Source organism: Nannospalax galili, unplaced genomic scaffold (genome assembly GCF_000622305.1).
Source record: "Nannospalax galili isolate Female #2095 unplaced genomic scaffold, S.galili_v1.0 scaffold95, whole genome shotgun sequence".
NCBI lineage: Eukaryota > Metazoa > Chordata > Mammalia > Rodentia > Spalacidae > Nannospalax > Nannospalax galili.
Window position 1 is genome coordinate 2,291,726 of NW_008342393.1, and position 11,652 is coordinate 2,303,377.

An 11,652-nucleotide genomic window follows, 5' to 3' on the forward strand; every position below is an offset into this window, starting at 1 on the left:
TTTTGAGACAGTGTCTCCCTGTAGCCCCAGCTGGCCTGGAACTCACTATGTAGACCAGGCTAAGCCTTGAACTCACAGAGATCTGCCTGCCTCTGCCTCCCAAGTGCTGAGATCAAAGGCGTGGACTACCATGTCCGGCTACAATATGGGTTTTGTTTTTTTTTAAGGTTTACTTTTACTTATGTGTATGTAAGTGCTCCTGTGTGAGTTTATGTGCACCATGTGCATGCAGGTGCCCAGGGAAGCCAGAGTTGAGCTTCCTGGAACTGGAGTTCTAGGCAGTTGTGAACTTCCTGGTGTGGGTTCTGGGAACCAAACCCAGGTCCTGGGTCCTCTGGAAAGACAGTAAGCACTCAACCACTGAGCCATCTCTCCAGCCCCAGAAAATATGGTTTGAGTGATCTTACCACTGTCCTAGACTAAGTTATCGAGAGAAATATGTTGAAAATACTCTCTCCACTTCAGTTTTTCAAGACTTAATCCTTGGGCTGGGGATATAGCTAAGTTGGTAGAGTGCTTGTTTAGAATGCACAAAGCCTTGGGTTTGATCCCCAACACTATATAAACTGAGTATAGTGGTGCATATCTGTAATATCAGCATTTTAGAGGTAGAGGCATGAAGATCAAAAGTTCAAAGTCATTCTTAGGTACACTTCAAGTTCAAGGCTAGCCTTGGCTATAGGTTTCCTGATTGAGAAACCAGTACTTTTCCATCCTACATCGCCTACAGAGAGAAGGGTCATGGGAATGAAAAGCACTTAAAACGAGGGTTTGACTCTACTGTTCTGAAAATCCTGCTCTTCCTGCTGGGGAATGAAGAGAGAGCTCAGTCACTGGAACTGGTGATGGCCCTGAGGCTGGTGGTGGCAGTTGTGATGGTGAAGGCAATGACTATAATGCTGTAGGAGATGGTAGCTGGAGGAAGGAGGTTGTGATGATGGAAGGATAATGGTAGTGATGATAATGGTGGAAATGGTGGCTGAGGTGATGGCGGAGATGATGCAGTTGGTGGTTATAGTGATGGTGGAGATGGTGGAGATAATAGCTGGAGTGTTGGTGGCTATGGTGAAGGTATAGCTAGAGTGATGGTGGAAGAGGTAGCTCTGATGGAGGTGGTAGTTGGAGAGATGGTAGAGATGGTGATTATATTAATGGTAGAGATGGTGGAGGTGGTAGTTATATGGACAGTGGAGGTGGTGGGGGTATTGATGGTGGAGATGTGGAGGTGAGGTGGTGGGTGTATTGATGATGGAGGTGGTGGAGGCAGTGGCTGGAGTAATGGTGGCTGTGGTGAAGGTGTGGCTAGAGTGATGGTGGAGGTAGTGGTTGGAGAGATGGCAGAGATGGTGGTTGTACTGACGATAGAGATGGTGGAGGTCGTGGGTGTATGGACAGTGGAGGTGGTAGTAGGTATTGATGGTGGAGGTGGTGGATGTGGTGGCTGAAATGATGGTGGAGATGGTGGATGTGGTGGCTGTACTGGTGGTGGAGATAATGGAGATGGTGGTTAGAAGGAAGGCAGTTGTAATCATGGTGGGGTACTGATAGTGATGATGACTGTGGATCGCTATAGAGATGTTAGAGGTTGTAATGATGAAGATAGTGGTAGTGATGGTGGAGATAGTGGTGAGAGTCGTGGTGGTTGTGATAGTAGAGATGGTGGTTGTAATGATAGTGGTAATGGGGGTAGTGCTGGTGGAAGTAGTGGAGAGGCTATTATAGGAGAGGGCTTCCTTTTCTGAATCTTTTACTCTAGTACATATGGGATAATGCAGTATCCAACCCACTAAAGTCATCCACATCTCCTGGAACCCAAGACTTTGGGCATAAGAACAATTCAGTAGAGCCTTCTGTCCACCTGGAATGTTAGCTGATTTTCTGGAGGCCCAGGCCTGGAGCAAGCCATACTATAAATGTTAGGCTGAGGAGTGTGGGGAAGGGAGGGCCTGTGGGTGAGAACCATAGGGCAGGAGTGCATTGCTCAGAAAGGGAGAGTCATAGTAGAAAGGATGAATGGGAATCGAGGTACAAGAACCTTCTGGGACTTATGTGCAGAGAGCTGGCTTGTGCCTTTGCCCCACCCAGGAAACACACTTACGTTAGAGATGGTGGTATGCAGATAAATATCTAGCAACTGACCTTTTGAAAAGGAAAGCATTTTTAAGTCTATGGGCTGGGGCTGTAGCTCAGAGGCAGAGTGCTTGCATAGCATACATTAGACCCTGGGTTTAATCCTCAGCACCACAAAAAGGTAGGAACTGATTTATAGTGTTTGCCGATTCCCGTGGTGTAAATATTCTTACTATACCTGATTTCCAGCCACTAATATGATGTGATTGAACGTGGAGCTGGGAAAGATGCATAGCAGCCATCATCAGTTCCTCTTCTCCATGGTACAACAGGCAAAACAACCTCCAAAGCACAGGCAACAGGGCAGCAGAGTGAGGCACCAGGGAAGCGATTTCTCAGTGGTGAATACCTCGGCTTTTAGTAGATTGTATATAATTGTTAAATTTATACAATTAAAATTTTAAGCCAGGCGTGGTGGCACACGCCTTTAATCCCAGCACTTGGGAGGCAGAGGCAGGTGGATCTTTGTGAATTCGAGGCCAGCCTGGTCTACATAGTGAGTTCCAGGACAGCTGGGGCTACAGGGAGACCCTGTCTCAAAAAGACTGAAAAAAAAAATTTCAATTTACAGCTGTGTTAAGCAACTAGCAAACAAACTTCTGATATACTTGCCACTTGGCTCTTGTGAGCAGGTGGAGGCAGCTCCACATGACTGACCACTGAGCTGGGGCTGATGAACCCTAGGGCTTCTCTGTTCCTGCAGGCGAATGTTCCCATTCCTGTCATTCACCGTGGCGGGGCTGGAGCCCACCAGCCATTACAGGATGTTTGTGGATGTAGTCTTAGTGGACCAGCACCACTGGCGGTACCAGAGTGGCAAGTGGGTGCAGTGTGGAAAAGCAGAGGGCAGCATGCCAGGTATGTGCCCCTTTGGGAGTGATGGGTGCGCTTTTTCTCCAACACTGGGCGCCCCCTGGTGGATTCTCCAAACCCTTGCCCCTGACATGAAGGACTGAACTCTGTATCCTGTGGCTTGTCATCGCCTCTGATTTGGTCTAGCTTGCCTGCTCGGTTCTCTTCCCTACCTGCCCCTGCTCTGCCTGTCTTCCCGCATCTTTCTCACATCTCCCTCAGAAAAATCCCAAGTCTCCAGGTCTGTTCAAGGACTATTTGACAATAAGGTTAACTGTCCACAGGAAACCGTCTGTACGTCCACCCAGATTCGCCCAACACTGGAGCCCACTGGATGCGCCAGGAAGTTTCATTTGGGAAACTAAAGCTCACGAACAACAAGGGGGCCTCCAACAATGTGACTCAGGTAGGACTACCAGCCCTGAAGGTGGCCCTGTGTCTGAGAGCTCTCCCCTACACTTCTGGAGGGAGGTCCTAGGGCCTGCTCAGTACTGTTCGTCTCTTTTCTGTTCTTTTGCTTCTTTTGCTTTTTCTTCCTTCTTCTCTCTCTCTCTCTCTCTCTCTCTCTCTCTCTCTCTCTCTATATATATATATGTATGTATAAAATCTCTAGTTCAGGCAGGCCTCAACTCCCTATGTAGCCAAGGATGACCCTGGATTTCTTACCTTCCTGCCACTAGCTCCTGAGTACTGGTATTACAGGATGCGCTACCTTGCCTGGTTTATGAGGTATTGGGGATCGAACCCAGGACTTTGTGCATGCTAGGCAAGCACCCTACCAACTAAGATAGAGCTCCAGCCCCTAGAGTCCCCTTTCTTCCTCCCTGAACTCTGGCTCTTTCCTATCCTCACTGGGAAGAAGATGAGGTGGGAGGAAGCTGGACCTCCAGTAGGGATTGTTATCAGTCTTCTTTGGCCAAGCCTGCCTGGGGCTTCCTCACTAGACCATGACCTGTCACCTTGATAGGACTAGACTATGTCCCGGTGTCCCAGGGAATGGATGCAAAGTGTCTTCACATTGAAAAATTCTGTGGTTTTTTTTTTTTAACATTTATTTACTTACTTTGTTTGAGGGGTGGGCACATGTGCTATGGTGTGTATGTGGAAGTCAGAGGACAATTTATTGGCATCAGTCCACTCCTTCCACTATGTGAGTCCCAGGAGAACTCAGGCCATCAGGCTTGGTACAAGTGCATTTGTTGTTTACCAGCTCAGCCCCAATCCTATTGTTGTTTTTGGGTTTTGGTCTTTTTGAGACAGGGTCTCCCTGTAGCCCCAACTAACCTTGAACTCACAGAGATCCACCTGCTCGGCCTCCCAAGTGCTGGGATTAAAAGCATGAGCCACCATGCCCAGCTCCTGTTGTTTTTAATAAAGTCTTTGAACTAGAGAGATGGTTTAGTTGGTAAAGAAAGTTGCCTTGTAAAGACAAAGATCTGAGTTTGATTCCCAGAACCCATGGGAAAAAAAAAAACCCAGCTGTAGTGGCATGTGCCTGTGATCTTAGCACTGTGGAGATGGGACAGTGGCACCCAGAGGGCTTACTGGCCAGCCAGTCTAGCCAGCTTGGCAAGTTCCAGGCCACTGAGTCCTCTGGTCTTCGTGTGCACCTGCACACACACAAACAGGCACATTTAGGCACACGTGTGCACACACATACAGAAAACACTTTGTTCTCAACAGATGCCTAGGAGCAGGAAAGGAGGCAAGAGGCTAGAATGGGTACCCTAAAGAGGCTAGGGACTGAAGTTAGAAGGCTTAAGAGCAGTTTCAAGGTAGCAGGGCAGGGGAAGGGATGAGATGACCTCAAGGGTTCACTGTAGGGCTCAGTGGTGGGTGAAGGGATCCAGAGGGCATCCAGTTGTAGGGCCACCATGAGGACAGGAGGGTCCTTCTATCTCCCTCCTCCACCTTGCCAACACCTGGCTCCCTCTCCAGATGATCGTACTGCAGTCCCTCCATAAGTACCAGCCCCGGCTGCACATTGTGGAGGTGAATGATGGAGAGCCAGAAGCTGCCTGCAATGCTTCTAACACGCACGTCTTTACTTTCCAAGAGACCCAGTTCATTGCTGTGACTGCCTACCAGAATGCGGAGGTGAGGGCTGCCAGGACAGGGGCTTGTTGGGATAGGTGTGTAAAGAGGGGCAAGGGGGCATCATGGTCTGCCTGTGAGGAACTTCGGAAGTTCCTGAGCCCCAGACTCAGAGGACTCTATTTTTCTCCTCTAGATCACTCAACTGAAAATTGACAATAATCCCTTTGCCAAGGGATTCCGGGAGAACTTTGAGTCGTAAGTGCCACTGCATTCAACTTCCCTTAGGGTTCTTTGAGAGGAGACTGTAGATCTTTGCTTACCATGTCCTCTCTCTGCCCTGGAGGGAGGTTGGAGGGTGGTAGGTCAGGGAAGGAGGTACAGGGAATGGAAGAGACATGCACGTGACTTGTTTTCTCACTTCCTTTTTTTAAAAAGCATGTATGCATCTGTTGACACCAGTGTCCCCTCTCCACCTGGACCCAACTGTCAACTGCTTGGGGGGGACCCCTACTCGCCTCTTCTATCCAACCAGTATCCCGTTCCCAGCCGCTTCTACCCTGACCTTCCTGGCCAGCCCAAGGATGTAGTCTCACAGCCTTACTGGCTGGGGACGCCACGGGAACAAAGTTACGAGGCCGAGCTCCGAGCAGTGAGCATGAAGCCTGCATTCCTGCCCTCTGCCCCTGGGCCCACTATGTCCTACTACCGTGGCCAAGAAGTCCTGGCACCTGGGGCTGCCTGGCCTGTGTCTCCCCAGTACCCTCCTAAGATGAGCCCAGCAGGCTGGTTCCGCCCCATGCGAACTCTACCCATGGAGCCTAGCCTGGGAGCCTCGGATGGACGGGGGCCAGAGGAGCAGGGCTCCCCCTCGCTGTGGACTGAGGTCACCCCCCTCCGACCGGAGCCCAGCGACTCAGGACTAGGCGAAGGAGACTCTAAGAGAAGGCGGATATCCCCCTACCCTTCCAGTGGAGACAGCTCCTCTCCCGCTGGGGCCCCTTCTCCTTTTGATAAGGAGGCGGAAGGCCAGTTTTATAACTACTTTCCCAACTGAGCAGATGCCTCTAGATTGGAGGATGCCAACTAACTTAGAAAACAGACATAGGGCCGAGAAGCCTTGTGCTCCCGCCATCCCTTCCCTGTGTAGTGATTGGTTGGGGAAGAAGAGGGGCCAAGAAGGATTCTGGGGTTCTCGTGTGGCTTCCTTGCCAGTAAGGAAATGTGACAGGAGTGTCCCCTGCCCCTTCCTCTGCCTGAACTACAGTCATGTACCTGGTGCTGCTTCTGATGGAAGGTTCTGTGGAGAACAGAATAGACTCAAGGAGGTCTTGGACCCAGAGGGCCTTCCTGGCTTCTGGTGGGGTGGGAGGGTCAGGGGAGAAGCCAGGAATGGAGACCTGCTCTCTTCCCCTGTGGACTAACTTTCAATGGTTCTGTTGCCTGTGTTAATCTCTGACCTGAAAATAAAGATACACAGATTTTTATAACAGTCAGCCAACTAGAGTTGGGGAGAGGACCCTGGGTCCACCTACTAGGAAACAAGAGAGTGGGTGCAGAGGAAGGGGTGGGGGTGCATTTCACCAAGCAAGGTCATTTGTCATGGTGTGCACACATGCTTTTTTCCTTTTCTTTTTTATTTTTATTTTTTGGATGGGGAGGCTATTTATTGTACAGAGAGTGGTGTCTGGATGTATTTCTTTTGTGTTCATCACTTTCTAAAAATAAATGTGAAACTGGTGAGTGTGTCCTGCTTCCATGATCAGTGGGAGGGTATGTGGGGTTGGGGAGAGGCTTACTGGTGTAGTGAAGTTGTTCTGGGGGCTCTCATTTCTGGGATAACTTTTGGGAAATTGAAGTAACCTCAGCTGGGGGTAAACTGAGTTAGAGCAAGGCCATATGTCCTGTCCTCAGCACTCATGGTGACGGTTCATGCCATCACATGGGATGTCTTATGACAAAAGAATCCCTCAGCTTGCACAGTTCCCTAGAGAGGCGTGTGGGAGCAAGGTAGGGACTGGGCTGGGTGAGGTGGGGGCCCTGGGGATGGATGGCACTTGGTTTCTCTTTGCCTTTCTACCACTCCCCATTTTCATTTCTAGGGTTGTTCAAGTGTTAAAGGAATAAGTAGAAATTGTACCATGTGACACTGACTAGCAATTTCATGTGATTCAACCTAAAACACGGAAAGGGCTTAGGAATGCCTGATGCAGTGCAGTACTCAGTATGAAAGCTACCATTCTCTCTCTCTCTCTCTCTCTCTCTCTCTCTCTCCTCTATCTCTATCTCTATCTCTCTCTATTTCTGCCCCCCCTCAGGTTCTCACACTGCAACCCAGGCTGACTCACTATGTGGTCCAGGCTGTCCTTAGGCCCATAGTGATCCTCCTGTCTCATCCTCCCCAGTTCTGGGATTATAGGCATGAGCCACCATGCCCAGGTTCCTAGTTCCTAGCTCTTGTTTACTTTTTTTTTTTTTCTGTCTTTTTGAGATAGGGTCTCCCTTTAGCCCCAGCTGGCCTGGAACTGCTATGTAGACCAGACTGGCCTTGAACTCACAGAGATCCACCTGCCCCTTAGTGCTGGAATTAAAGGCATGCACCACCATGCCCAGCCTGCTCTTGTTTGTTTTCAAAAATATAAATATTTATTCATGGGACTAGAGAGATGATGATTCAGTGGTTAAGAGCACTTGCTGCTCTTGCAGAGGACCTGAGTTCGATTCCCAACAACCACATGGCAGCTAACAACTGTTTGTAACTCTAGTTCCAGAGGATCCAATGCTCGCTTCTGACCTTTGCAGGCATTGCACAACACGGGTGCACTTATACATGCAGGCAATTCACTCATACACATAAAAGGTTTTTTTTAATTAGATGAAAAAGAATATTTTTCTATTCACAAATATTAGATCTTTTTGAGCGTTTTTATCTAATAATCTTCAAGACATCCTAATGGGGAATTATAATACCACCTTCCTCTAGCAACTGATTTCAGGGACATCAGTAAAGACACACCAAAGTACTCCACCTTGAAGTCCCACACTTCAATTCTGGAACATAAGCCAGAACATAAGCATCTAGAACATAAGCATCTGTCTGTCATTTTTCATTGGTATAACATGCATTAAAAGACCACTTCCTTAGTATGTATTTGAAGTTAAAAGGGATCAAAGAGAAACATTACTATGTTGGGGAGGACATACCTCTGACAACCAGTGTTCTTAACTGCTGAGCCATCTCTCCAGACCCTTATATTTTTTTTTCACTTTATGTGTATGAGTGTGTTGACTGCATGCATATAAGTGTACTCATGTCGTGCAATGCCCTTGGAAATCAGAAGAGTATGCCAAATCCCCTGGAACTGGAGTTAGAGTCGGTTATTAGCCACCATGTGAGTGCTGGGAACAAAACCTGGGTCCTCTGCAAGAGTAGCTAGTGCTCTTAACCACTGAGCCATCTTTCCAACCCCTACTTCTTGTTTCTTTAAAAAAGAATCTGGGCCAGAGAAATGGCTCAGTGGCTAAAAGTTCTAGTTGTATAAGACTGGTAACCTATGTTTGATGCCCTGAACCCACATAAAAAAATGGATTCAATGGTGCACATCTGTCATCCTAGCACTCCTATGGTGAGATGGGGGCAGAGACAGGAGACTCTCCTGAAAGCTCACAGGATGGCTAACCCAAAGCATGCAGCAGAGGAGCAAAAACAACAGAAGAGACACTGCCTCAACAAGGTGGAAGGAGGGCTGGAGAGATGGCTTAGCAGTTAAGAGCACTGGCTGCTCTTGCAGAGGACCTGGGTTCGTTTCCCAGCATCCACATGGCTGCTCACAATTGTCTGTAGCTCTAGTTCCAAGGAATTCAACACTCTCTTCTGGCCTGTGTGTGGTCCTCCATGTACATGAACTCATGCAAGCATACACACATACACGTAAAAATAAATAAATAAATAAACAAAAAGCAAGGTGGAAGGAGAGAGCTGACTTTGGAAAACTGACCTCTGACTTCCACATGCAAGCATGAACACAAACACAACAATAAATAAATAAGATTTAAAAATTTTATTTATTTAGCATCTTTTAAATTTTAAAATATATTTTATTTATTATTTTTATTTTAGGTGTATGAATGCATTGCCTGCCTGTATGTAAGTGCACCCATGTCGTGCAATACCCACAGAGGTCAGCAGAGGGCATTGGATCCCTTGGAACTGAAGTTACCAACTGTTGTTAGCTGCTATATGGGTGCTGGGAATCGAAACTGGGTTCTCTGCAGAGCACCCAGTGTTCTTAATCGCTGAGCCATCTCTCCAGCCCCTTATTTGTTTTTATTTTATATGTATGAATGACTTGCCTGCATGGATGTAAGTGCATCCCTGTCATGCAATACCTGTAGAGGCCAGAAGATGGCATCACATCCCCTAGAACTGGAGTTGGGATGGTTGTTAGCAGCCATGTGGGTGCTGGGAACTGAGCAGCCAGTGCTCTTAACTCCTGAGCCATCTATTTATTTATTTTAAAGATTCATTTTTATTCTTAATTATGTGTATATATGTATGTGGCGGGGGGGCGGTATATGCGTGTGAGTGCAGGTTTCTGCAGAGGCGAGAGGTGTAGGATCCCCTGGAGCTGGAGTTACAGGTGGTTGTGAGACACCTAATATGAGTGCTGGGAACCAAACTTAGGTCCTTTGCAAGAGGACCCAGTTGTCCTTGGTCCTGGGTTAAAGGCCAGAATGTGCTCTAACTATGAAACCATCTCTTGAGTCCCAAGGACTGCTTTTTAAAATTAGTAGTTTTTGTTTTTGAGACAGGAGCTCACAATGTAGCCCTGGCTGGCCTGGAACTCCTTATTCTGACCAAGCTGGCCTAAAATTTACAGAGATGTGCCTGCTTCTGACTCCCAAGTGCCAGTAGAGACGTGTGCTACAACACCCGGCCAAAGTTAATATTTTGTAATGTTTATTTTAATATTTTATCATTTTTATGTGTATGAATGTATTGCCTGCATGTATGGAAGTGCACTTGTGTTGTGCAATGCCGGTGGAGGCCAGAAGAAGGCATCGGATTCCCTGAAACTGGAGTTGTTAGCCACATGTGGGTGCTGGGAATTGAATCCTGGTCCTCTGCAAGAGCAGTTAGTGCTCTTAACTCCTGAGCCATCTCTCCAGCCCCTTGGTGTTTATTTTAAATTATGTGTATATGTGCATGTCTGTGTGTGGGTATATGCATGTGTAAGTGCAGGTACTCATGGAGTTCAGAAGAAGGTGCCAGATCCTCTGAAGCTAGAGCTACAGGTGGGTTATGAACTACCCAAAGTAGTTTTGCTTATTATGAGCTGGTAACTCCAGCTCCTAAAATTAAAGTTTAAACTATTTATTATTTACTTATTTATTTATGTGTGAGAGTGTGCAAGTGCCACAGTGAGTGTTTGGAGGTTAAAGGACAACTTTTGGGAGTCAGTTCTCTCCTTCTACATGAGGGTCCCAGGGATTGAACTCAGGTTTTGAGGCTATGTGGCAGACACTTTACCACTGAGCCATCTCCCTGGCCCACATTCTAAGTAGTCCATTTGTTATTTAATTTGTTTGTTTTGAGATAGGGTCTTCCTGTAGCCCCAACTGGCCTGGAACTTAATCTCACAGAGATCTGCCTGTCTCTGGGATTAAAATTGTGTGCCTAGCAATCTGTGTATTTATATGTGTATAATTAACCTAATAAAGGCTTATTGATGAATATTTTTTCTCCTTTTCTAGTTAATAAGACAATTTTGTGTTATTTGAGCTCTGATCTTCATCCTCCCAGTTTATTGTTGCTTTCCTTTCCAACTTACTCATTTTAAGCATTTCTGTTATTTATTTATTTATTTATTTATTATTTGGTATTTTTGAGATAGGGCCTCCATCTGGCCCCAGCTAGTCTTGAACTTGCTATGTAAACCAGGCTGAGCTCACAGAGATCCACCTGCCTCTGCTAGAATTAAAGGCCTACACTACCATGCCTGGCTCTTTTTTTAATTAAAAAAAAATTGAGACAGGCCTCATTATGTAGCCCTGGCTATCCTAGAACTTCCTATGTTGACCAAGTTCACCTCAAACTCACAGATATCCACCTGGCTCTACCTCCCAAGTTCTGGGATTAAAGGTGTATGCCACCACACCTGTCCCTTTAACTTTTTTTTTTTACATTTATTTATTGTGTGTGTGTGTGCTTACATATGCATGTAGAAGTCAGAGGACAAATTACAGGAGTTGGTTCTATCATGTATGTCTGGGATCCAAACTTGGGTCAGACAAGTGCCCTTACCCACTGAGCCATCGCACCAACTTTTCTGTTCTTTTTTCAAATCTTGACAAATTAGACTCGGTATTATTTTATTGAACAGTACTTATTTGGACTTATCTTTGTTACCATTCTTTATGTTCACTTTTCCCTTTGTATTTCTAATTCTTTTTCAAAGATCATTTTCATACTTCTTGAACTAAATCATTTATAAGTTCTTTTATAGATCTTTGTAAACTCCTGTGCTTTTTTCTTATACACACACACACACACACACACACACACACACACACACCTCTTTTTCAGACAAGGTATCTCACTATGTAGCCCGTGCTGGCTTGGTACTCACTGTTCTC

General features: G+C 46.6%; 1 protein-coding gene across 1 annotated transcript in view; it reads left to right on the forward strand.

Annotated features, from left to right (window-relative positions):
• Tbx21 (T-box transcription factor 21) overlaps nt 1–6,708 on the forward strand; it is a 15,869-nt gene extending 9,161 nt beyond the window's left edge. Inside the window, exons 2-6 of the mRNA XM_008838251.3 lie at nt 2,834–2,988; nt 3,267–3,388; nt 4,921–5,079; nt 5,213–5,274; nt 5,455–6,708. Coding sequence (XP_008836473.1) covers nt 2,834–2,988; nt 3,267–3,388; nt 4,921–5,079; nt 5,213–5,274; nt 5,455–6,073 — 1,117 coding nt within the window. The 3' untranslated portion in view covers nt 6,074–6,708. The remainder of the gene's footprint in view (nt 1–2,833; nt 2,989–3,266; nt 3,389–4,920; nt 5,080–5,212; nt 5,275–5,454) is intronic.
• Nucleotides 6,709–11,652: the final 4,944 nt, after the last annotated feature.